The following is a 27,413-nucleotide window of genomic DNA, read 5'->3' on the forward strand; positions in this document are numbered from 1 at the left end:
CATGCAGTAGACGCCAGTCCTCTAGGTGGCGGTCCCCTTATTCTCTCAAAATAAGTTACTTCAGTAATGGGAAGTGCGCCGTTTGTTGGATACATGGATACATGATGGCGCAAAACTCAAGTGAGTGCTGTAACATTGTTTTAGCCTTCGGTGATATGGGTTTTACATAATTATGGTGTTGAGCACATAAACTCGTAATAATTTTTGTCTAATTTTGAATTCAAATAACGTTAGTCTCAATCAGTCTTTGCAGATTAAACACGTGCCGAGATGGTTCTGTTGTAATGATCGAACGCAACCATGATGCAACCATGATATAATGTTACGTTTATATTGGTTTATTTACGTAAATATGTTGCTTTTGATTTTAAATAATTGAAAACAATCTTATCCCCCCACCCCCGTGGTCCATTTTTTTTTGTTTAAAATGTAAATGTACATTTCATATCACAAATACTAATGCACTGCTTTTCTATGCGCAGGTTTGTTTGAGGCGGATAGTAAATTGGTTGACCGAAATGTCGATAAGGACAGTAAAGGATCAGCTTTAGATGATAAGGACAGTAAAGGATCAGCTTTAGCTGGTTCCCAGAGTTCATCATCATCCTCGCTGAAAAGACACAGGGACGATGATGATGGGTATGAAGATAACTCTCCCAGGAAGAAGCTGGTAAGCTCGCACCATCATCATGATTGACATGTGTATATATATATCTATGTATGTTCGTTGTCTCTTAATAAAGTCGAAGACTGTGGCTAGTTCTTTAATTCAGGGAATCTTTCTTTGGAGATTTAATGTTTATTAATATTGAGTTGTAGAACTCAGTCAGTTTATTTTTGACAGTACTGAAAGCGAGCCTATCAAGTCTACCCATCACAGCCTCGTTTTAGGCCTCACCCTGAATACGGTCTTATTATTATTCCCCCCCATTTTATTAAATGTATATAGTGTTAATTGGAACTCTTCCAAATCTGGGGCCCTCGGAAGCAGAAGTCGTCATAGTTGGGTAAACTTCTACATAAAACTTCTACATAAACTATAATTTTTGTATTCTCATTTGCTCCAATAGCATAAGAAAAGAACACAATAGCATTTCTATGAATTTACAAAATAGACAAAAGTATCGAGGGATTGATTACATCAGTAAGAACTAAGAAGAGAGAAAAATGTCAAATTTGTTGTCACTGGTTGCATTAGAAAGATTCAGACAGCAGCATTAACTAGTTTCCTGTCTGTTCTGTGGGTCAGTTCTGTCAAAAATGAAAATTGTCATTAATTACTCACCTTCATGTCATTCTAAACCGTAAGATCTTTGTTTATCAAATTAAGATCGATAACAAATTAAGATATTTTTGATGAAATCTGAGAGCTTTCTGACCCCACATAGACAGGAACACAACAATCAATTTAAAGGCCCAACAAACATTGTACAGAGTTCGTTAAAGGGTAGTTCACCCAAAAATGAAATGTATGTCATTAAAGACTCACCCTAATGTCGTTCCACACCCGTAACACCTCCGTTCATCTTTGGAACACAGTTTAAAGGTCACGTTCTTCGCCTGTTTTCGAAGCTTTGATTATGTTGACAGTGTGCAATATAACATGAGTTCATGTTTCGCGTGTAAAAAACGAAACAGTATTTGTCACAAAATTTACTTATCTGGATAGCGCTGTTTTCTCTGTCCTAAAAACGGCCTGATGATTTCCTTGTTCTATGAAGTCCCTCCTTCAGAAACACGTAACGAGTTCTGAACCAGCGCTTCCCGTGTTGTGATTGGACAGCAGCTTAGCGCACTTTGCCCGGAAAGGTCCTGCCTCTTACCATAACGGGGAGATGCAAGCGCTGAATGCGCACTCTTCTCCACGTGAGAGAGCAACAAGACCACGCCCCCTATTTTGCATGTTCTTGTGGGCGGAGGGTTGGTCAACAAACGGTTCTAGTGACGTCATTCATGCCAGGAAGTGCAGCTGTGTAGTCCAAACCGGCCGTTCGCTGTAGGCTTTGAAAGGGAACTTCTGTTAAATAAAATATCTCGCTTGGCATTGAACTTTGAGCTTTATAATTTTACAGGTATTATTTATGCTCTTACAGCAACATTTCACACTAACTAAAGTTTTGAAAGATGGAATCGCGAAGAACGGGACCTTTAAGATATTCTAAATTTAGTCTGAAAGTGTATGCACACTATACTGTCCATGTCCATAAAGGGAATAAAAACATCATCAAAGTAAGTCCATATGTGACATCAGTTTAATTCAGGTTAATTAGAATCTCTTGAAGCATCGGAAATACATTTTGGTCCAAAAATAACAAAAACTAGGACTATCTTCAGCATTGTCTTTTCTTCCGTATTTGTTTTCAATCCTCAAATAAAGATTCAAACGGTCATTAATCAGCGTATTGATTTATGATTCGGATCGCATGTCAAACTGCCAAACTGGTGAAATCGGCAATCGTGACATTGGCATTCTGAATCATGAATCAATAGGGTGCATACACTTGCATGCGCTCTCTGACTTAATATAAAATATCTTAAACTGTGTTTCGAAGATGAACGGAGGTCTTACGGGTGTAGAACGACATTAGGGTGAGTCTTTAATGACAAATTTCATTTTTGGGTGAACTAACCCTTTAAAATGGTCCATGTGACTTCAGTGGTTCAACCTTTGTTATGGCACTACTAGAACGCTGCTTGTGTGTAAAAAACAAAAACAAAAATAACAACTTTATTCAACAATCCCTTCTCTTTCTTGTCAAAAATCTTGGTAAATGAACTCAAATAAAAATCATAACTCATGTGTCAATACAATAAAACAAGTATTCAAATGAGAATTTTTTCTCTTTCTTCTGCAACTGGTCATTTTCGAGTCTAGTTACTGAGAAGGGCTAGTAGTAATGTCTTGGTGATATCTCCTGCTCAGTTCAATGCATGCTTTATGTTTTGCAGGTCACGGAGGAATCATTACACAGTCAAAAAGTGGCCACACATTACAACAAACTTCAGGAGTGTGGCCTGGCAGAGCGTAATAAAAGCAGGATTGTCCACATGCGCAACTTCAACAATTGGTTGAAGAGTGTGCTTATTGGTGAGAAGCAGCACAGAGTTACTTTTATCTCTCAAACAAGCATATTTCATGAGGCAGTGCCATACAGTGGAATGGTTGTTTGTGGTTGGGTTAGTCAGGGATGGGAATTTTTAATTTTTTGAGATCTCTGTGTTGGTCTCTTTAGCGGAGATCTTGGATAAGGTGAGGCAAAGACGGAGAGAGATAACCGTGTTGGATCTAGGCTGTGGCAAAGGTGGGGACCTTCTCAAATGGAAAAAAGGGCGTATTGATAAACTGGTCTGTGCAGGTAATTACACAATACTCCTCATACTCCATGTAAAGTTTAAGGTCCTGTTTACACCATAATTAAGATTTCTCAGTGAGCCATACGTGATTTTCTTTTTTGCTTTACATAATGGTAACCAACAAAGTTTAAAGCATATTAAACACAATTATCGCATGTTATAGTTGAGTGTGTCCTTTGCAAGTGTCAAGTGTAATTAGGGTGTGTCTGAATCCACTTTTGTTAGTTTAACGACAAAAAGAAAATGGTTAGAGTGCAAGGAGCATGGTCTAAAAGGGTTGTACCTAGTTTCTTAATGTGTCATGGGTGTGTTTTGGGAATAATGTGCAATAAACCAATCAGAGTATCATCTCCTATTCCCTTTAAAAGCCAGTTACGCTTGCACCATGGGCGGATTCATTATTTAGGTGGTGGAATTTGCAAGCGGAAAGTCTGAAAGCTTCACACATTGTGCACCAGCCTATAGATGCATATTACTAACATGTCATTTAAATAACACAAAAAAATACTGCGCTATTGACAAGGGTAGTTTTTTTCAGTTGCCTCAAAATAGCAATGTGCCTGAACACACCTTGTTTTCAGACCAGCACATCGGCGAACAGATCACCGCGAGTGCATTTGGTATTTAAACAACGTGAAAATAACTGCACTGGGCTTAAACTAGCAAAAAAAAAACTTTTTTAACACTTGTTAAAGACATGAATTAAAAGGAATTGCAGTTAAATAATAATGGGTAATGAATTTAAGTTATTTGAAAACAAACAGCTTTGTCATAATTACAGCAAAACATACCAAACATTATATTATAGCTTATGTGAGGGTCTTTTGAATATTTTGTTGGACAATCAGGGACCTTCAATTATAACACATTTTTTATAAGGAATTTATTCACCGGTAAATTAACTTGTGACAACATAGGGATATACCGATAATGCCGGGAGGCAACTCACTTTTCAGTTTTTCTTTAAAATTCACAATCGCGTGTGTTCTGTGTAGGGAGCTGGCTACTGACTGCACATTTTGGGATGGCTCGATACCACAATTTTGGCTTGGGTACGGTACCACAATTTAATACCGAAGTACCGATATTAAATCGATACCACACTGTCTGATATTGGTGTGGGTATTTTGTGTGAGAGTGAGTACAATTATGCAAGTTTTGAGTTTATAATGTGGGCAATTACCACAAATTTTTATTAGTATATTAATCAACAAAGATAATCACATCAAATCAATAATTTGAAAACTTCAAATATCTCTCAAAATGAGCAAATTGTTTCTGGCTTCAAAAGACATTGCACCTACACTAAAGCAATCTTCATACTCCAATTCAACATTTTCATGTTTGTCTCCGGATGGCTAACGGAAATCAAATTTGAACATGCAAGTGATTTTATAGCATTTCGTAATAACTGTTACATGGGATAGGAGCTCATACCAATGACACACACAAGCCCTTAGAGCTCACACATTACAAATGAAGTTTCCTTAAACAGTCAAATACACAAAATTATGTAAAAATGTCCATTTTTAGTGAGTAGCCTATTCACAAACACATTCGGTTATGTCTTACGCGAATGTAAATAGTGCAATACGTGTGCAAATATGATGAGCTCTAAATGTCATTGGTTGAAACGAACGCTGGAGATTTTGTGATATTCAATCTTATGTTTTGTATGTGCGTTGATCAGTGTTAAAAGAAAAGAAATGTCTAAATTAGATGGTTTGAATTATGCACTCACCTGTCGATGTAATGTCTTGTACAAGTCAGGATAGTGACAGATGCTTGGCTAGTTTTGATGGTTCTTCATCAGTTTTATAAGCAAAGTAATACAAATTTCACCTTTACTCCTCTCTTAATTCTATTAATTTGTTTATTCATAATATTAATTCTCTCTTCATTCTTTTGGGCATCTTGAGTGAGATTCAACTGCTTTCCATTTTGTTTGTCTATGTTGTTGTCACATTTGCCGGTTTCGCATTAGAGGATGACACGGGAGTGGATTTTCACTCCTGTCCCGTCCCACTCCCATAGAAATAAATCTTGTCCCGTCCCACTCCCAGACCAAAGTTGAAAAAATAATCCCATCCAACCCCGCTTCTGGTAAACTTTTGAGTGTGCGTCCTTATATGACGTACACAGCGCGCGCCTTCACCACTGATCGAATCGTTCGAACTCTCGAATCGTTCTCGCGACACTTTGTTAACATGCGTCACAGGCACGTGCCGTCAGCGCTGTCTCAAGTCGGACAACATTTCTAACCGGCATGCAGTGCTTTCAAGTGAAGTCGAACAAGCCTAAACTCACTGACGGAGTCAGTCAGGTAATCCGTCATGTCACTATACAGACATAACTTCACATGAATGAAATAAAACAACCATGAATGATAGCATGTTGGAAATAAAAGCGCCAAACTTATTTCTCTCTCTGTGTTTATGCTCCGTCACATTCAGCCGTTCTCTCGCCAAATTGCTAACCGAATATAAAATATCTTAAACTGTGTTCTGAAGATGACGGGTGTGGAACGACATTAGGGTGAGTCATTAATGACATAAATTTCATTTTTGGGTGAACTAACCCTTTAAACGCAGAGATGAAAACAGCGCTGCCATTTCATAGACTGACAAACATTAATTTTGTAAGAAAAATAAACAAACCGTGAATACATAATAGCTATTACAATGTTTGCATATTCCAGAGAATATTCACTCTTTAGTATATTAAACGCATAAACCTCTTAAAACTGTAGTTTAAAATGACTACTTAAAGTAGTCTTTTTAGTTTTTTATGCTTATAGTTATGGGGAGTTGATAGACTCAACTCTCATTTATTTATGTTCTCCATTTGAAAACATTAGACTTTATAAATGTATTTAGCCTTTTGTTAATATGGCTGTATTTATAAATAAATAGGTGAAACAGCATTAATGTTAAAAAGACTTTGCTCTCTGTATTTAAAAAAAGCAATTTTTTTCAGACTATTTATTGATGTAAATGTCTTTTGTTCTGTATGTAAGGGAGTGAAACTGCAAAAATTACAGTGTTTAAAAAGCTTAGTTCAGTTCTTTTGCTGTAATTGTTAAAAATATAAATAACACAATAAATAAATATTGGTCCTATATATATATGAGTTATCGGCACATAAACATGCAAATAATCGGTATCGGTTATAAAAATCTAAATCGGTCAATCAGTAGTGATCATAACATCCAACGCAGGTGTAAATGGGGCCTTAGATGTTCTTAAATGTGAACTGCATACCTTTTTAAAAATGTTTTCGTATTGAAAATCTCACTTATTTCTGTTTTTGTTTGCACATCACAGACATCGCTGCTGTGTCCATTGAGCAGTGTCAGCAACGCTATAGTGATGTCAGACGGAGAGGTCACCCAAACGACCGCACGTTCTCTGCTGAGTTCATCACCGCAGACTGCAGCAGGGTACGAGCCAGTGTTTTATTAGCAGTGCAAAAAGTGACACATTACATTATGTTCCATTCATTAGAGGGACTCTGTTCATTGTCAAAAAGTAGAAACATGAAAGTCACTGAGTATCATTCAGTACATGACAGTACAGGGTCACATACTCTCTGTCTTTCTCAGGAACTGCTGTCTGAGAAGTTGCGAGACCCTGAGCTGCAGTTTGACGTGTGCAGCTGTCAGTTTGTGTATCATTATTCCTTCGAGAGCGAGCAGCAGGCTGACACCATGCTGAGAAACGCCTGTGAGAGACTCCGGCCGGGAGGATTCTTCATCGGAACAACTCCGGATGCATATGAGCTGGTGTAAGCTTTCACACACACTTTTACTATATTTATATCAATTACTGTTTAAATGCACAATGTGTTGAAGGGCTGGTCCAATTGTGAGGTGTATATTTAGTATTTTTCTGCCTCAATATATACCATTCAAACGTTTTCGGTCTGTACGATTTTAAAAATCTTTTCGAAAGTGGTCTCACCAAGGCTGCATTTATTTGAACAAAATAGAGTAAAATAGTGAAATAATATTATGATTTTAAAATAACATTTTAATATATTTTACATTATAATGTATTTCTGTGATAGCAAAGCTGAATTTTCAGCGTCATTACTCCTGTCTTGGGTGTCGTATGATCCTTCAGAAATATTTCTAATATGCTGAAATGCTGACACATTTAAATGTTGAAAACAGATGGTCATGATTCTTTGATTTAATAGAAATTTCAAAAGACCACCATTGAAATTGAAATCTTTTGTAACATTATAAATGTTTTACAGTATCAATTAAATGCAAGCTTGCTGAATGAAGTATTTATATCTTTAAAAAACGTGCTGACGCCAAACTTCTGACCATTAGCGTAATTGTACACTGAAGTATACAGTTAGCAAATTTTAAGAGTTACTTCAATGTTTTAGCTTTAATCTTTGTATTTAAACTGGGTCATTAGCGTAGTAGAAATGTGCTCTCCACTAATCAGCTGGTGTGTGGTGAGCGTTCTGGCGCAAAATGGCTGCCGTCGCATCATCCAGGTGGATGCTGCACATTGGTGGTGGCTGAGGAGATTCCCCCCTTCTATATGTAAAGCGCTTTGGGTGTCTAGAAAAGCGCTATATAAATGTAATGAATTATTATTATTATTATTATTATTAATATGAGTAAGCTGAACGAGAGTCACGGCACAAACGCAGCAGGAGTCAGATAATATAAATCACTAGAGCTGAGGTAAGCATGTCCACGTGTTCAGTCTGGCGCATTTTCAGTTCATGCCTTTGGAAGCTTAACTTTCGTAGGAATTCATTTCGAAAAGTTGAAACACTCACTTTGCTCCGCTTGGATGAATCCCCGCAGCTGCCAGAGCTGAGCGCTCTGAGTGTAATTCCACCCCACATGGACGGGTTGAAAACATGCGGAAAATGCGCCTTCTGCTGGCTGTAGTCTTTAGCCTCTGTCCAAAATTTCCCCCCAGAAAAAAAATACATATATCTTTGGATATTAGGGGAGAAGCACGATTATTCGAATATACTCCCAGGTTTCTACTGATACAAAGCCATATGCTAAATCTCTGAAGTAACCCTTTAAATATTTATTATTTATTTCTATATACAGCAACATGACAATCATTAACTACTAATCCCCATGAACTAGGGACTTTGGTGGTTGTACTCGGCCCTGCTTGCTAGGTAGTACTTTTAATGAGTTCATGAACTTTCGGGACTTGGGTGCTGAATATGCTGATTGGTTGAGTTCACGTAGCGTTTCATTTCAACCTAAAGTCTGTTGCGGTGCGTGCAGTAAGAGTCGTTTGCTATTCGAATCAACAAGGGAGTTTAAAAAATACAACAGATGGACCGACAATGAGGTTTAGACTTTATTAAGTGTATTTGCGGAGGACGAAATCCACTGGGAACTGGAAAGTCGCGCACAGTCCTACGTCACAGGACTAATCTTCACGGTACTATAATTTGTGATGGAAACCCAAGACAGCATCAGGTCTGGGGGAAAAAGTTTCTGGGACAAGTTGTTCTGGGGAGTTTCAGTGGTAACGGTGCTATTAGTATTATTGACTTGCATGTATTCCTACTCTAATGTTTTAAAGTCTCCAGTTTATCCAGTTTATTTTTTTTTTTAAATTTGAATGGACGCTCTTAATCAGGAGGTTAATGAATGTCAAATTCCTCCTTCAGACATCAGACCGATTATTAATCGATATATTTTAAATAAGTGGCAAGAAGAGTGGAATATGTACAAGACTAATAAATTGTATGGAATTCATCCAGAAATTACAAACAGATTTTTTCCAAATTTTAAAACTAGACTTGATCAAGTGGTTTATACCAGATGTCGTATGGGTCACACAAGTTTGACCCATGCTTTTTTGCTTAAGGGTGAAGACCCAATTTTATGCATGTTTTGTAAAATTCCTTTATCTGTTAAACATATTTTATTGGATTGTCCTGGAATTATTACAAGCAGAATGCTCTTTTATGAAGTTACTTCACTTAAGGACGTATTTAATGAGATTATGCCTGAAAAGGTTTTGGATTTTTTATCATATGTTAATTTAAAACATCTTGTATAATATGACTTGCTGTTTTGTTTTTTATTGTATTTCTATGATATTTGTATTGTTGTAGTTAAATTTTTGCCATGAAAATAGCTTTGAATGCTCACATGGCATTAAATAAAATAATCTGAATCTGAATTAAATTTGAATGCAAACAACGTTCAGTTTGTTTTATGCTGATTCATTGAAATGGATGATATTAACTTCTCCATGGAAATTTATCTCCTTTCCAATGCAATCAGCATTTTTGCTACTGAAGTTTAAATCTGAGATGTGTGTAAAAAAAATCTTTGTCTTTAGTCAAATAAAAAACTCAAAAAGCATTGCAATATTCACAATTGTGTGATTCTCAATGTCAAACACCTAACTGATATTGCAATTATACAATAAATAATTCAATAAAAACAGTAATTGATTCATGTTCACCAACTTTCAAACGGGTTGTTTTTTAATAGGAAGCGCTTGGAGGAGTCAGACTCCAACAGCTTTGGAAATGAAGTGTTCAGTGTGACCTTCCAGAAGAAAGGAGACTACCCTCTATTCGGCTGTCAGTATGATTTCAACCTGGAGGGTGTTGTCAATGTCCCAGAGTTTCTGGTGTATTTCCCCCTGTTTGAGGAGTAAGTGTCTCATCTCATTTCAAAACACATTGCATCATCATGATTGTTACTTTTCTGATGTGCCAGCAGAGGGTGCAACAGATTCATGAATGTGCTGCAGTGTCAAGTTTATTTCTGCTTCTAGAAAATACATATACAAACATGATTCAACATGAAATATCTTGTCGTCTTAATAATCATTTCCAATTTTTTTATTTTTTGTCCAGAATGGCAAAAAAGTACAACATGCGTCTGGTTTTCAAGAAAACCTTCAAAGAATTCTTTGAGGAGAAGGTTAAAGATGAGAAGAATAAGGTTCTGATGCAGTGGATGCAGGCGCTGGAGGTATGCGTGTAGGACTGCCACTGGCTTTTCATAATTGATTAATCTGTTGATAGACAATTTTATCTTTTCATTCTTTAGTCTTCACTATTTGATCTGATTCTGATGTTTTTTTTAAATGGAAACTTAAGTTGGTTAAGTTGCTTTAGTAGTGTGCCTGACATTTTCTGAAACGCTAGAAGCGGTTGGCCAATCACAACACACTAGTACAGCTGGCCAATCAGAACACATTGTGCTTTTCGGAAGGAGGGCCTTCATAGAAACAAGAACTAAACAGTGTTCCTGACAGGCAGGGGGAAGAGAGGTGCTGCATTAATGTAAAATATGTGGAAAATGTGTTTTTTGAACATTCATCATGAAAACCTGTACTAGTAGACACCAAAACAAAATTAAGACTTTGACAAAGGGCATAATATTGCAGCTTTAAACAGGACAGTTCAAACAAAACCCACCCTACAATATTTACTGGTTTCATTCAGAAATGCATCATGTAATGAAATAGCCTGGGAAAACCCAGACAACTTCCGGCAAATTTAGATTTGCTCTGCAATTAGTCTGGCAAAGAGCCTATTCAAGCCCATTTCTAATCGCGGCACCAATCAGAAACGTTGGGGCGGGCTTTACGCGATGACGGTGAAGCAGATTAGGACATTACTAAGTTGTAAATGTAAGTTTCTAATTTAAAAGTTTGTGAATTTAGGCTGTAACCTATGTTTAAAATGTTTTGCCACGTGAGCTAAATCTAAAGTACTAGGCTATATAAATATGAATGAATTGAAATTGAATCAATTTAATTTAAATTAAAATGAATTGAAATGTTGTTTAAATGTAGTACATTAACCTGACATCTATGAAAGAGTAAACAAAGAGAATTGCAATGCTGACGTGATGTTCACTAACAACTTTTGGATTTTAAATAAATAAATAATGAATAAATGCTGTGTTTGTGGTGTGCAACAGTGGATCAGTTGAGCACTGCAAAGCAGCATATGTGAAAACACAACAGGGCGTGCGGCTCTTGCACCGCAACACGCACTGCAGACGGAGTATGTGTGAAACGGGTATAAGATGGAGGCCACCGTGGAACATCACTAGTTTGAATCAGCTATCGCGTTTTTTTTAAAAAACATTTACTTTTTGTTAAAACCCGAGCAAAGAACAACACTTGGGTAACCAGATGTGGATTACACCGGCTACTTTGATGAGGAGGATGGGGAGTGTGATCGTGCTAACACCACACAGCAGCTCTCATCTGGCCTTTCTGTGCTTATTTCACTAGATCAGGTAGTCATGTCAAAATTGTAAATAAAGTCTGAAAATGATCGAAGACATCTGAAATTTATGAATTTGAATAAAGTTTGTGACTCAATATTGCAAATCATGTTCTAATCGCAATACAAATTCAGTATTTGCAATATTTTTTTTTTAATACCTTACAACCGTAGCAAATGCGATCAGAGCTTGATGTTTTCTGTTCGACCGTCAATCCGAGATGTTTCAGTCGGTCTGAGATGCTATTCGGTTTTCCCAATTTTGCAAAAATGTTGATGGAGTGGCGGTGAACACCAGCTATTATCATATTTCTTTTACAACAACAGCAAAACTCGTCAGAAGCCATTGCAACATCTTCCTCGAAATCACAAACAGAGAATTACTGTCAAGAGTCTCAGATGTTTCTCCGTTGCTCTGTAATTGTCATCTCCTTCATTGCTTTGATTTTTTTTTCTTTTAAAGGTCTATCCATTTGCGTGCAGAGTCATTTGAGCGACATCCCTTGGTGACGCCCGTTTGGAAATGATTTGTCTATGAAGCTTTTTTCCAGACCATAATTCAGTTACTACTGAGAATGAAATTGAGCACATTTAACACACTTCAAACCTCTTATCCCTGTAAGAAATTAGTTTCACAATCAGCTGTAATCCCATTAGCATGTCAGTGGCAATGTGAAGATTTCTGCTCCAGGGATCTGTTCTGCTTACCTTGCTTAATTCATCTGAGATGATTTGACAGATGCCAGGTGATCTAATCGTGATTATTGATCTCTGGCTAATTTGGTTCTTTAAACTAATTTGCAGATTTGATTAAAATACCTGGAGTAAGTTGTCTGATATTACTGCGTGTTCTTGTGTCCATTAAAAAGGGTGCATATACTGACACTTGAAAATATGATCAGAAATGCAGCGATTGGCTGACATCAACATATTGACATTATATAATTAAAAAGAAAACAGCCAAGCTAGGAAAATAACATAATTTCTGATGTTTTAAATGAGATGTGTAAATGTTTGTTACAAAATTCATGAAATTACATGAATGCATGAAGCAATATTTTGACATAGGGCTGCATTTTGGTGAACACTTTGTAATCTGTATTCACATTATATTTTTAAAGCAACAAAATTCGTTTGCAAATGAGACAAACCACAGATTCAGATTGCCCAGCAAAATCGTAAAGCTAAGAATGATGATATTAATAAATGTCTCTGGCTAGGGACATTCTAAAACGCTTAACGTGAAAAATACTTATTGTGGCTTAATGTACTGACAGTGATATTAAAAGACCAAACTCTGTAAAAATCATAATAAACCATAGGCTACTGTACAGCAAAGCAGTTGAGCCCAGAATATTAACACAACGGGTTTAATTACGTTGTGTTTTCCTCCCTAGAAAACCTTTTTAAAAGAATTATAAAAAGCTTGCCGTCACTTAATGTAGCCTACTAAGTGATATTAAAAGATCAAATTATGCACAAACCAATTTTTCTGTATAGTATGCTTTATTAGTATTTAATGTTTACTAAGTTTGGTCTTTTAATGCCACTGTACATTAAGCCATGAAAGCGTTTCTTTATGGGAGGAAAATGCTTAATTAAATGTGTTGTGTTCATATTCAGGGCTCATCTGCTTTATTAGTATGCTGTTTGCTATGTGTGGTTTGTTAATAACACTGTCTTCGTTAATTAAGCCACGTTAAGCTTTTTTCACATTGTCATGTTAAGCATTTGAGAGCGTCCCAGTGAACGTCACTTCGGTTGCAAAGGTGCGTTTATTCTGCAAACAGTAAGGTGGAGATCCGTAAATGCATTTGTTGAAATTCATCGCTGAAGGTTTGATCATGGCAGTCACACAAATAGCAAGAAACAAAGACTGGCTGTATGACCCTTTTTACTGAAGCAGGATTTCACTGTGGAGATCGTTAAACTCCAGCGCATATGTTTGATTTCAGATCATCGCTTCTTCCACATTTAGGGGGAGCACGTGCATAGCGTTGCCAGATTATACAGATTAAGTGAAACACCAGGAAGAATGTATATCCTTTTAAGGAGAAAAGCTCTATTTGAGGGGATTTAAGCATTCACATCTGGCAACCACACGTATGACTGCTTGTGGAGGCATGTTATAAACGCAAACCCCAGAGCAAAAACTCATTTTAAGGATAAATAACGAGCGGGCCAATTTCATGACGATTATTTGAAATCAATCGACAGAAGCAGATACCGTTATCACGATTAAAATACGATTAATCGTGCAGCCCTAGTTTGACATCTATTGTGTGCATGTGTCTTATAGAACATACCTTAGCATGCTGTCAAAGGCTGAAGAATCCTTTATTTGTGGTGTTGTTGGTTCATTGAGATTTGGGAGCAGACCTGGGTATGTGTGGGCCAGGGTTCGCAAAGCTAGTCATCCCAGGGCTATGTGTTTTCCAAACGGGCTACCAAAACGTATCACTGGCCTGCCGACGGGCTATCTTAAATATTGAAATAACATTCCTTTCTAGATGTGAGTTGTTCACTCACTTAACTTGATATTTGAAGAAAAAATACAACCACAAGAGTTTTGATCATGCTGTCTGCAACGTACTTGACGTGTGTGTGTGTGTGTGTGTGCGCATTGCATGGTTCGCGCTTATATCTACCGATCGAGCGGGCCAAGTAATAAAAAATTAACATTCCAATCAATCGAGGGTGGATATGAGAGAAATCATTGTGCTTGTTTGATAAAGACATTTTGTGAGCCCTGAGAGAGAATCATTCTGGTTGTCGTTTTCCCACACGCTTTCAAAACAATCTTGTTCTTGTACTAACAAGGGAGCTGAAGCTCATTAAATATGCAAGCATTCTCCAATCCTAGCCATGGGCATTTACTATTTCAGTGTGGCATGCCCATAAAAACAGAGTGTGCAGGAGAGAGCCTAAAAACCAGTGTAGAAAATAGCCTATTACTTATTCATTATGATGTTTTGAATGTAAAAACCACGCATATGTCATAAGTTGACCTCTGACACAGTATAAAAAAATTAATGACACCTTTAAACAATGTGTGACTTTGTTGTGCGACAATTCAAGGAAAAAACAGGGCATCCATTAGAGGTGACTGTTAAGTTTAAAAAAACTGCCTTTGGACAATCTGAAAATGGAACTCAAATGATGTTTTAAGAAAAATCATTAAAACCGTGATCACTTCTTTTATGCGACTCAATATTTGTGATATTATGATATTATTTGTTTGTTTTTTCTGGATTGTAATGGAATGCTGTAATTTTATGTAACAACATCCTGCCCAGGGACCACTGATGTAAATTAGCTATTTAGCGACCGCTGGAACAACATTTGATAAATGAACTAAACAACATTTCATTTTACTTGTGAAGTAGATAAATCTTCTTAAGGGTCAATAACATATTTCTAATGGCACAGCAGACATCATTGTGTACGTTGCATCATTTTTTTTTTTACATCTCCTGGACTGCATTAAGCCACCCATATAATAGCACAGTTCATACTAACTCTCTGTAATGTGTTTGAGGCTCTGATAACATTGCGATATTCCCTCATAAACAAATCTCTTAATGAGTAAAATGCATCTCTCAATGAGTATATTGCTATAAGACTACACAACATAATTATATTCAAATGCATTTTAAAATATTTTTTTATGTATATAAAAACACATTTATTTTAGGAAAGTAGCGATGACTGAGACTTTCAGCTTTAAAAAGACATGATTACAACTGGAACTCTGATCCTAAGCAGGTTTGAGCTTAGAGACTTTTTGCTATGATGGCAAATCCAGGATGAGCTTCAAAGAACCTAACAATCCTAGATCATGTCAAATCGTCAACAGTAAAATCCAGGTAACTGAGTAATCCACATACGAAGAATGGACCCTCTTCTAAACCATCAGTCATACAATGTTCGCCTGTTGGACAATACATTGTGTGAGAATCTGTAGACATAACATTAACGAAGAATTCAGAATCTCATAGAAGCTTGATGTTGGGCTCATTTGACTTGGACCAGCAAACCAGCCAATAAGTAGTGACACAGAAACCACCAAGCCATGCCCTAGCAACAATTTACAGCGCCCTAGCAACAGTAAAGTAAAATTAACTGGCATATCTCTACACAGAGCCTTTGGTAGGGATATAGAAGTGGGCTCTTTTTACTTGAAAGCCAAGCAGTTTTACATATCACCCTTTGAGCTGTATAAACATGCCCTAGCAACCATTTAGTGCACCCTAGCAACTGTACACCAACGTGAATACGCAAAATCTCAGCTCTAAAAAATCATATAAACATAAAGGTTAGCTCTTGATATAGACAGGCGACTGAAAGTGTCACCATGGTAACTGTGTACAGACACTGTAGCTACCATTTAAAGCTTCCTATCAAACCTATAGTAGCATGAACATGCCATACCTATGTATCAAAACATAATACAGATTTTGGAGTTGGCTCTCTTGCAATCACTTAGAACAGTAGAAACTGCCTCGTACTGAGTTTTTTCCCTCTAGTATTATCTGTAATAATGCCTATTGAACTATACCATCAGCAGTTTTGCTTTGTCTTGTTTTCAAAGCAATACCCTCCGGATGAGAGGGGCCGACTGGCGTCCGACACTCCGGGGGAGTACGACCATGCTAAGAGAATAGCTGCGACTCCTGCTGTTAGACAGCCACTGGTGAGCCGTAATGTGTTTTTTCTTTTAAGAACACAAAGATTTTTTTGTTGCGTTGTGTTAATTGTGTTCTTATAGTTTGCTCTTTCTCCACAGGGAACCTTGAGCAAGTCTGAGTGGGAGGCTACAAGTACGTGGTGATGTTCTTCTTGTTAAAACCAGGGCTGTCTTTTGATATAGAAAGAGGCTTTAACTTTCTCACATGTTTTCTCAGATAGTGTCTCAAAGGTTTATTACATTTCACAAAACATGACAAAAAGATATGATATTAATACAGAATTCACAAGTGATTTTATTGATCTTCATATTCAGTATAACATGCATGAAGGCTAATTTGTATTGAAAGTTCTGCCTGCATACAAGCCAAGAAATGAAAGAGCCCAACTCTGTTCTTCTTAAGATAAAGTAGTTGATATGTTCCCTCTACTGAATTACAACATGAGTTGGCCATCAGAAAAAATTAACTTAGAAGAGCTTACTTGCATCTTCATTAACAGAAAAGTAGTGTCGCACTAAAACCTCCCTTGAAGCATGTATAGTATATGGATATGAATGTGGTGTGGTGTGCATTCAGTACTAATAGTGTAAATCAAAATAAATTATAATGACGGTTATAATATTTCATAAAAAAGACACCCTCAAACTGCCCCTCTCTCTGTTTATGTACACTAATATTCAAATTTGATATAACTGAATACTTTTTGTATAAGCAAGGAATTAATGAAAATTGCCAGTCAACTCATTAACATTTTTAAAAATGCAGTTTCCGCAAAATATGAAGCAGCACGACCGTTTTCAACATTGATGATTCTTTAGTAGGAAATCAGCATATTAGAATGATTTCTGAAGGATTATTACACTGAAGACAAGTAATGATGCTGAAAAATCACAGAAATAAATTACATTTTAAAATATATTAAGAGTCATTTACAGTTTGAATAATATTTCACAAATTCCCTTTTTTTACTGTACATTTTTGGTCAAATAAATGCAGGCTTCTTCAAAAGCATTAAAAAATATTTTCAACCTAGACTTTTGAATGATGGTGTAGCTTTAAAAAGTTTTTTTTTTTATTCGATTAAATATTTTTTATTAATGAAATGAAACAATTAAATTTAAGTTTGTAAGCATCATTGGTTCTCATTTATGGAGGAATTTTTAGTTAAATGCTCTGGTATTTTTATTTAGAAAGTTTCTTTTTTTGTATTTAGTATAAATATTTTAGTACTTGTGTAAAATTATTGAGATTATTCTCAAATAATTTACTCGCCCTTAAGTTGTTCCAAACCTGTATCTGTTAAATACAAAATAAAAATATTTTAAAGAATGTTGTAACCACACAGTTAAATGTAACCATTGACTTCCATAGTAGAACAAAAAAAAAAAAATACAATGGAAGTCTTACATTTTCTTTTTTGGCAAACTATCCCTTCATCCTTTTTGTTCACAGTGTCCATTATCAGACATCCCACCCTGTAAAAAAATCATGCGCACACCCCTTCCCACCATTATAAAAAAAAGTACTTTAGACTTTGTATATTAAACTAATTCCTTCATTCACTTAAGCTATCTAACACAGGTTCATTCATTCAATAGTATTTGTGTGCCTCAAGTGATGTAGTAGCATAGATGGAAGCATAGACATACTTTGCGGGAGGGACATGTGCCCACCACTTTTTGTCAAGGGTCGGTATTGTCCCCACCTCTATTTGAAACATTTAAAGGTACAGAAGTAGCTAATACAAACGAAGCATCTCTAGTTTGCTTCCAGAGCTGAAGAAGAGGTGATCTGGTGCCAGAATGTGTTTTTGAAATCATGCTCCATGCCGTTGGCTCGTTCACAGACGAGTGCTTTAATCTTATCACCAACCATTGCGGAGACGCTCTATTCCTTCCATTGAAATCACAAAACAAAAGGCACACAAAGTGTCCTTGCTCTTTATATACAATCACTGATAAACGTCTTTGGTTTAAATGAGAGAGATATAAAATAAACTATACGAGGACAGATTAGACTAACGTGACAAAATATTGTATTATATTATATATAGATGTAAAGATGAAACAATCACATTAAACACGAGTTCTGTCGATAAATTAAACTCAATGTACTATTGAAATTTAAATTTGACATGTTATTTTTATTTTATTCCCCTTTTACACAAACACTTGTCCCACCCTCTTTTAAAACAGTTAGGGTAATGCACAGAAGACTCATTTGAAGTGTGTGATAATACCAAGTGTACTGGTAATGGGTCTTGACTGACCACTTGTGATCGATTCACTGAAAACGCATCTTATTACCAGGTGGAAACAGGCATTCTTTCTCGCTCGCTTAATTTCCGGGATATTGTTTATATTTTGCGGACATCAGGGATCCGCTGTCAATATGTAGGAGACTCCTGGAGAGGTGGGATGTCTGCATTTATGTTATGGTTGGTCCACATTGAAGGATCATCAGCATTCACTTTCACATTTGTGTACTTCCATGTAGTATGCTTTTGATCTTGTGTTATTTCAAAATAAGATAAAGATATTTTAGCATAGTTTCATTTGGTACATTTTGCATGTGATGTGATAACCATGGTCTCTCATCCTTAACCTCAACAACACTCTTTCTTTCTATCTTTTTTTTTTAGGCATATACCTGGTGTACGTGTTTGAGAAAATGTCATGAGTCTGAGGGATTCACCATCGAGCTGATGTATCTGGATGAGTGAGCCACAGTTGTGGAATCTCATTGTCATTCATTCGGTTTCCAAAAGCCTGCTGAGCCTGTCCATTCTGCAAACCGTCAAATATTTTTATACAAGCGGAGCTTATCTTTTGTGATTTGATTGTGTGTTCATGTGTGTTTTGAGCTTCTGTAAGGCAGTGTACACATTGGATATGATCAATATTCTGTCTGATACTGTATTTCTGTTGGTCCGTAACCTTTATTCATCCGCTACCGTTTCTTATCAAGTCAAGCAATCTAATGACCCTGTAGAGCCTACAGTCATAGTCCCTTTGGGTTTTACTTTGATTGTAATCCTCCCTTCCTTTCAAGCTTGACTGAACTCTGTCTTGGATGGTGTTTTTCTTTTTCTTTTTAAAAACAAAGCTCTGTGCATTTGTCAAGAATACTGTGTTCATAGTGTTAATTGACTTCATGTGTGACCGGACTATTTTCTGAGGAGAAAATGCTTCCCACTTAAGATGTAGAACTTTAACTTTAATACATAAAATCTGGATATATCATTTTTTTTACTTGTCATTTATTTAGTAAAGAAGAGTGTTTCTCTTAAAATTTCTTTGAATACCAGAAAAGGAGTTTATTTCTGTCTTTACTCTTCTGATTTTAGTATGTAGAGTGTTCTGCAGTGGTCCTGCAGTTTGTCAGGGAATGAGTACCTGGTTTAGGTATATTAAAATCTTCAATTACATGATGTCAGTTGTATTACTGTGTCTATTAAGATTGTTTTCAAGGTGCGATACACTTGCTGTATACATCTTACATTACAAAAACTAATGGTCATTATCATTACATATTAAACTTAAAATTATATATTTTCAGAGCTCTTTATATATTTTAATAAAATTATATATTTTCAGAGTAGTCCTGTGAATATGCCCAGCACAAGAAATGTGAAATGAAGAAATGCATATTAGAATAATTTGCGATGGAACATTCTATTTTTTATTTTAAAGAAACATTACAATATTATTACATTGCCATCTTTTTTGATCAAATAAATTAAGCCTTTGTGAGTAGTGATGACCGATGTATCGTTTTTGTAATATTGGATTCACCGATAAATGGCGCCATCTTGTGGATGTTTAGAAAATTGTGCAAGCCCGCCATTAAAGCCCTTCATCTGAGGGGAGATGAGTCAACACAATGGTGTTCAAAGATAGCTTGCATCCCTAATAAACTTTATTTTACATAACAGCCAGTAATGCACAAATGACATTTGCACAAATTAGATGGGCTATGTAGGCCTATGTTATAGTTTAAACTTTGCGCCCAAAAAATAGAGATGAACTCACGGAGTCACCTAATCTCCTGAATTAAATAAAACAGTCATGAATGAGACCATGTTGTAAATGAAAGCGCTGAATTATTTCTTTATCTCTCTCTTTTAACAAGACCCACTTGCTTAAAACTCCTTAGGCCTACATTATATTAAAGTTCTGCTATATTATATAATACACATTTAAATAATTACAACTCTGTGGAAATGAATTATCTTTGTGATCAAAAATATGAATTTTATAATCTAGACAGACAAAAACATTAATAATTCTGATTACGTGCCAGATGAAATGGACTCTGTAATAGATGATGTGTTTATGGTTTGGTTTATTTTTCTGACAATGTTTGCGTATTCCAGCGTGTTCCGTTCTCTTCACTCTTTAATCTATTAAACAACACATAAACCGTTTAAAACTAGTTTAAAACAAATGCTTACGTTTATGCTCATATTTATGGGGAGTTGGTATTGAAAACATTAGACTTTGTAAATCTATTTTGCCTTTATAAAAGATGCAACCGCAGTATTGTTAAAAAGACACTTTTAATGACACTGTATTTTTCTTTTCTTCAATTGAATTTTTTCAGACTCCATTGATGTTGAAGTGTGTTTTGTTTTATGTAATAAGTGAAATTACAGATATTACAGTGTTTAAAAAGTGTTAAATAAAACTAAAATGCATATCGGTTCTATAAATCGGCTACCGGGCACATAAACATGCGAATAATCGGTAGGCTATTGGTTATAAAAAAAATCTTTATCAGTCGACCGCTAAGAGACTTATTTAAAAATATTATTTTAATTATCTCAAACTTTTGAGTGGTAGTGTATATCGTGCAAGCGCCTTGTTACAGAGAATGGTGTAAAAAAACAACTAGTGAGTGGCAGTTCAGTGGGCTAAATTGCTCTTTTTAATGAGAAAGCTCAGTAAGGTTGAAGCTAACAGGGTCATGACAGTAGCTAAAATAATCATGCATTGTGATGTTTGTCAGGTTCTACTGTCAGGTTAGAACAGGAAACTAAGGCCAAACTGGGCACAAGCTCACCAAAAATGGACAGCAGAAGATTGGAGAAATGTTGCGTGGTCGAATGCATCTTTCTGTGGTGACATCCGGATGGCAGGGTCAGAATATGTAAACAAGATCAATGGATCCATCCTTAATGAGTCAACAGTATGCTGGTGATTGTGTAGTGGCATGATAGCTATTTGTTCTGTGACACATTAGGCCTCTTAACACCTAATGAGTTTAATGTCACTATGAAATCAAAATAGAAACTTTTTATAGAATATTGCAGTACTACAGTTGATTTATCATTATTTTTGTACTTTATTTGCCCTCAATCTTTCTTTAAATAACTTCCCCTCTCTTTTCCAGTGGCACCACTCACATGTGATCAAAGCGATAGCAAACCACAATAGTCCAATGATGCTACAATTCTTGTGGGACAAAATCCTGCCCTTCATTTTTCTTGTTTAACCCTTTGACACGTACGATCAAACCCGTATGATCATTCTGTGCTGGTCCCTGGTGCGTACGATCATACCGGTGCGATTAGAACGCTCAGTGACCAACTGCCGAATTCAAAATTTAAAATCTGTTTTAGCGCGCTGACTGGCGCTGAGCCAAAGACTGAGTGAATGAAAGACTGACTTCGCTCGGTGTCTTTTAATGTTTATTTTAGGTTTCATACACTTCAAATTATATTACACAACCACAAAAATATCAGCAAACACTAAATATAGTTTGTAACTGCATACTACTATATATAACAGCAAGATATCAGTGTTATAAATGGCCCGTGATAATATTACCGATCAAATAACAATCATTTTCTACCCTTTGACGTGATCGATCAGTCTAGGCTGTTCCCTTACGTAATGTCACATATATCAGGAGAAGTGGGTGATCTTGTGTTATAAATCCAGCTAGCTTTGCCTCCCTGGCACTGTTGTAAACACATAATCGCGGCACAAATGCCCATAACGTTAGCCCGCTATAACATTACATATCAACTAACACAATCATTTACTACCATTTCATGTGTACGATCAGTCTAGGGCTGTTCCCTCATGTAATGTCACATATAATCAGGAGAAGTGGGTGATCTTGTGTCGCAAATCCAGCTGACTGCCTCCCTGGTACTGTTGTAAACACATGACGGCGCCACACCCACAGCTAGTGATAAATTACAGAACATCTATTCTAACATATATATTTTTAATAAGTACATAAACCATAAGGAGTTAACTTGCATCCATTTAAATTTAGTTAACAAGTTTGAAAATATTTTAATGAAAAATAATAAAATAAAACCTTTCCTGTAGCTCAAACAGTAGAGCATAGTGCTAGCAACGCCAAGGTCATGGGTTCGATTCCCAGGGAAAGCAAAAACTGACAAAAATGTAAAATGTGTACCTTAAAATGCAATGTAAGTCTCTTTGGATAAAAGCGTCTGCCAAATGCATAAATTTAAATGTAAAACATGCATTGCAAGCATTTTTTCCTGCTGACAAGTTATGTCACTGTTACCTCACACTCGCGTTGGTACCCACTGCAGACACAATTTTAATACAATTTACCAGTTTTTAACTACTTCAGAGAAAAAGCAAGACAATTTTTTCAAAAGAAGACAACTGACAAGTGAGGAAATAGAGGAGTTTTTTTTAATTCTGATGAGGAGAATTTTGACAGTGAGGCAGAGAGTGACAGTGATGAAGACCTTCCCCCGAACCTTGAAGCTCAGGATTACTGGAGCACAGACCCCATGCTCTTGACACCATTTTTCGGGTCTTTGTTTTCACAGGACCGATTCCTTCTGCTCCTCTGCTGTCTTCACTGTTCAAACAATGCAACAGCAGTTTTAAATGACCCTCTGAAAAAAATCAGAAATATTTTACTGCTCTCACCTCCTCCTTTCATCGCATTTTTGTGCCATACCGGGATCTGTGTGTTGATGAATCTCTGATGAAGTGGAAAGGCAGGCTGGCATTTCGTCAGTTCATTCCATCTAAATGGCACAGATTTGGGGTCAAGTTTTTTGTTTTGTGTGATGTGCTCACTGGTTATGTGCAGGACATGATCATTTACTCCAGATCTACCAGTGCCATAAAACACCACCAAGGACTTGGGATTTCTGGGTCTGTTGTAATGACACTACTAGGACCTTACCTCAGAAAGGGTCATGTCCTTTATGTGGATAACTGGTACAGTAGTCCCACACTTTTCCAGAACCTTGTCTCTTGGCACTGGAGCTTGTGGGACTGTGTGTGCAAACCGCAAAGGGATGCCAACATTCGCCTGTAGAATGACAAAGGGTAATGTGGAACTCAAGGAAAATGGATCACAGTTGGCAGTCAAATAGCATGATAAGAGAGACGTCCATGTCCTTACCACTGTCCACCCAACTGGTATGGCAGCCACAGGGAAGCTGGATCACATCACTGGGCAAGCCAAGATGAAGCCAGTATGTGTGCTGGAGTACAACAAAAAGATGGGAGCAGTTGACAAAGCGGACATGATGACTGGTTTTCTTGAATGCACCAGAAAGTCTACCAAGTGGTACAAAAATATCTTCTTTCACCTACTTGACACAGTTTTACTGAACAGCCACATTGTCTACCGGCAAATTACTGGTAAGATATTTCTATAAATCAAAGAATATAAACAAGATAAAAAAATTGATCACATTTTCAATTAATGTAAACAAAAGTGTTATAAAGGGTATGCATGGATGTCACTTTCCTGAGTGAGTGGCAAAAGAGCTGCTGCGTGACTGGATTTAATAGGGGAACCGGTGTAAACAACGAGTAAACAAGTTTCAGTTTAAACTAAAGCTTAGACTTGATATAGTGGTGCTTAAAACTTACCAAAGATCCAGTGATCCATGGATATTGACAAGAACATTTCCTGGCATTTTTACATGCCTGATTTTGAAACCAGTAAAATACATAAATCAAATTTGCCTGTGAATGCTTTAAATAAATACAATATACTAAGGGTGTAATGGTAAACAAAACTGACGGTTTGGTATGCACCTCGGTTCTGAAGTCACGGTTCGGTACAGCAGGGGAGAGAAAACTAAATATAAAATAGTTTTTTTTTTTTTTTTTTTTTTTAACAGTGGTTTACTGAACAGATTGTGTCAGTCCATAAATTAATTTAATTATAACTAAAATATTTTAATTCAATTATAACTGAATAAAGAATTAATTAAATTATAACAGGTTTTTTTTAAATCTCTCTTCTAATAGTTTTTATTATTTGCTAATAAGTTATACCACACTCATATAGGCATACATTATGCATGTTACTGGCCATTGTTTAAATCTGCTAGCAAATCAAAATACATCTTTATGGCTGTACAAGATATTATTCAGCACCCTGATGAACATCGCAATGCCGGGTTTGCCTACGTTGTCGTCACATTCTCTCCATCTGTATGAAGATAAGGAGCAGAGACTGCACAGCGGGTTGTGTTGACAGTGTTTAGTGATTTGGAGAAGAGAAAACTTCAGAATAATGTCACAGAGTTCATTCATGAAGTTGTGTGAACAACGCACAGCATCCGTATATGTCCGCGCACATGCACTTTGGTCAGAGAGGCAATATTGCGATTAAGGTATAAGATATAAGGTGTTTACATGCCAGCTGACGGTGAGGTCACATGCATACCCTCTATAAACAAATGTACAATAATAAACAGATCACACTGTCACATACTATTCTATCCTCTTCCTTACGCCTTATCGATTTGTTCTACTGTGAGTAGGAAAGGAAATCACTTCCCTGCAATTCAAGACGAACTTGATGAGAGGGCTGCTGGAGAACAGTATATTTATTGTTTTGTTTATAATACTATTTTGATTGTTGTTCATTGCAATTATATTTATAATTTGTTTTGTAATTTTATTAGAAAGTGTATATATGTATAATAGTCTAAACAAAAAAACATTTAGCTTAAATTGAGGAGATTTAATAAAACATGAATGAAATGTGTACATTTTGCAATTTCTTTTTAACAAAAGACATACGTTTTAATTATGCTAAACTTATACAACACATTCTGACTAGCAAAGCAGAGAAAAGGTCATCATGTATGCATTTGACATCATGTAACTTAAACTATATGCAAGCTAATAGTCAGTGAGGCGTGACCATATAGCTTTTCTCTGCTTTGCTAGTGAAATATGAAACTCAGTAACAATATAAACACTAAAACAAATAATATATTCATGTTACGTATCAAGCCAACTGAACCCTAATAACTTTACCGAATACACGGAGCATATTTGCAATGTGCAAAATGACAAACATGACATTTGAACGTCCACATTTTTGAGTACTGTTCGTTTTACAAGATAATTTTTTTAATATCTTTATTCATATTTATTGCATGTTTGTAAATAATTATATGTGCTCCAAAATAGGAGGAAAAAAACTAAAATATACTCACCATTTGACACGCGGATGTTGTGAGGGAGATGCAAAATGCCGTGTGCAAGCGAAATTCAAAGCAGTGGGGAAAAAATAGCAACATAAACATGTCAACCATAGTGTGTACACGCTAACAAATAATGTGAAAGGTTTTGAATTAAAAAAATAAAGCAAAACATTCATAGAGCGCTCACCTGCACGCGGTCATCCACCACGAGCGCCATTGTGACTGCGTCACTGCAAAAACTCACGTGTCAAGGTTGATGTGTGTTAACGTTACCATGGAAATTAGAACGCATGTCATTGCAAAATAACGGTCGCAATAAAAAAACTCACGCCAGGCTGCCAGTCTTATTTTTAAGAACGTACGTGCGAAAGGGTTAAGGTGATCCCATCAGATACCATCGGCCCCCAACATCAGCCACTCATCCTCGGCCTCCAACTCAACCTCTGAGCACTTCAAGTGGTGGAGGCTACCTAATTACAAGCAACAACTCGATGTGGCCCTTCAATTACTTAGCATCAACCTTGACCAACCAATCGACAGGCTCTGGGACGGTATCACCTGCTACATACACGCTGCTGTCATTCTCAGCTTAACGAAGCCAGAGTGGCAATACATGGATAAGCAAGTCTGGTGGTGGGGTGAGGAGGTCCAGACTGCATCAAGACCAAGAAGCTGGTGCATAAGCCATGGCGTTGTACACGCTTGGACGCTCACCGCCAAAACTACCGGACACTCAAGGCGAAAGGTGAGTACTACCATGACTTGCACAAGCAATTAGGCACATCCGAAGTGAAGAAAATGATCTACTGCATCGCAAACTCATGGCACATATTGACCCAAACCATTGGTCAAGTGAAGCACATCAAGAGTGCTGAAGGGCTAGTATTGTGCGACCCTCCCTCCATACTCACCTGGTGGAATGAGTATTTCACCACCTTCTCAAATGAGGAATTCCCCCATCCACCGATTCACAGCCCCGACCACATCCATGGACCTGTACCCCCGGTCACCACTGGCAATGGATGAATGAATAATGGCAAAACTCCTGGGCCAGACAACATCCCAGTTGATGTCTGGAAGTTGATGGGGCATCTCAGAGCCGAGATCCTTGCTGGTCTGTTCAATAAAACCATCGCTGAGAACAGGGCATCGCAAGAATGGATGACCAGCACCACGGTACCAATTTGGTAAGGCTAGGTTGATGTCTCTGAATGTCTCCCAATCCGACTCGTGGGTCATGCTATGAAGATCTTTGAACGCGCCCTGGACATTATCAACATCAGGCCCAACCAATGCGGCTTTGTTAAGGGAAGTGGAACAACCCATGCTATCCACGCTGCCTGCTTGCTGATGGAAAAGAACAAGCCTGTCCACATGGTCTTCCTGGATCCAGAGAAGGCTTTCGGTCATATACCCCAAAAACTCATCTGGGCCTCCCTCCAATCCCACTCTGTCTCCGAGGCCTATATCAATGGGGTCCAAATACTCTACCAAAACGTTATGAGTGTTGTCTGCTGCCCTGCCGGGATATCACCAAAGTTCGCCATCAGTGTCAGAGTATACTAAGTATCGGCCCTTTCGCCAATGTTCTTCAACGTGTGTATGGATGTGCTGACTGCATATCTGCAGGCACCATATCCCTGGACACTACGTGGAAC

General features: G+C 37.0%; 1 protein-coding gene and 1 long non-coding RNA gene across 7 annotated transcripts; one reads left to right on the forward strand and one right to left on the reverse strand.

The window, feature by feature from the left end:
- rnmt (RNA (guanine-7-) methyltransferase) lies at window positions 1-19,728 on the forward strand. The gene is made up of 11 exons (XM_067425078.1): window positions 1-120; window positions 483-670; window positions 2,950-3,088; window positions 3,234-3,356; window positions 6,678-6,793; window positions 6,956-7,137; window positions 9,854-10,018; window positions 10,225-10,342; window positions 16,202-16,303; window positions 16,397-16,430; window positions 18,940-19,728. The coding sequence occupies exons 1-11, from the start codon at window positions 102-104 to the stop codon at window positions 18,975-18,977; spliced, it is 1,224 nt and encodes a 407-aa protein (XP_067281179.1). The 5' UTR covers window positions 1-101; the 3' UTR covers window positions 18,978-19,728.
- Window positions 19,729-21,805: 2,077 nt separating this feature from the next.
- LOC137047827 (uncharacterized) lies at window positions 21,806-26,012 on the reverse strand. Of its 6 annotated transcripts, XR_010899268.1 has the most exons (6): window positions 25,768-26,012; window positions 23,900-23,958; window positions 23,706-23,787; window positions 23,484-23,612; window positions 23,253-23,322; window positions 21,806-23,187 (listed from the first exon to the last, which is right to left on the reverse strand). It is a non-coding gene; the product is annotated as an uncharacterized lncRNA (long non-coding RNA). The 6 variants fall into 6 exon arrangements; XR_010899265.1 differs by having other exon boundaries at window positions 23,706-23,958; XR_010899267.1 differs by lacking the exon at window positions 25,768-26,012 and having other exon boundaries at window positions 23,900-24,361.
- Between the last annotated feature and the right edge of the window lie 1,401 nt (window positions 26,013-27,413).

The sequence above is a fragment of the Pseudorasbora parva genome, chromosome 19 (assembly GCF_024679245.1).
Source record: "Pseudorasbora parva isolate DD20220531a chromosome 19, ASM2467924v1, whole genome shotgun sequence".
Classification (NCBI taxonomy): domain Eukaryota; kingdom Metazoa; phylum Chordata; class Actinopteri; order Cypriniformes; family Gobionidae; genus Pseudorasbora; species Pseudorasbora parva.

Coding starts and splice junctions, on each gene's coding strand:
- rnmt (XM_067425078.1), top strand. Junction 7,138..9,853: donor CCGGATGCATATGAGCTGGT/GTAAGCTTTCAC, acceptor GTTTTTTAATAG/GAAGCGCTTGGAGGAGTCAG. Junction 16,304..16,396: donor CTGCTGTTAGACAGCCACTG/GTGAGCCGTAAT, acceptor CTTTCTCCACAG/GGAACCTTGAGCAAGTCTGA.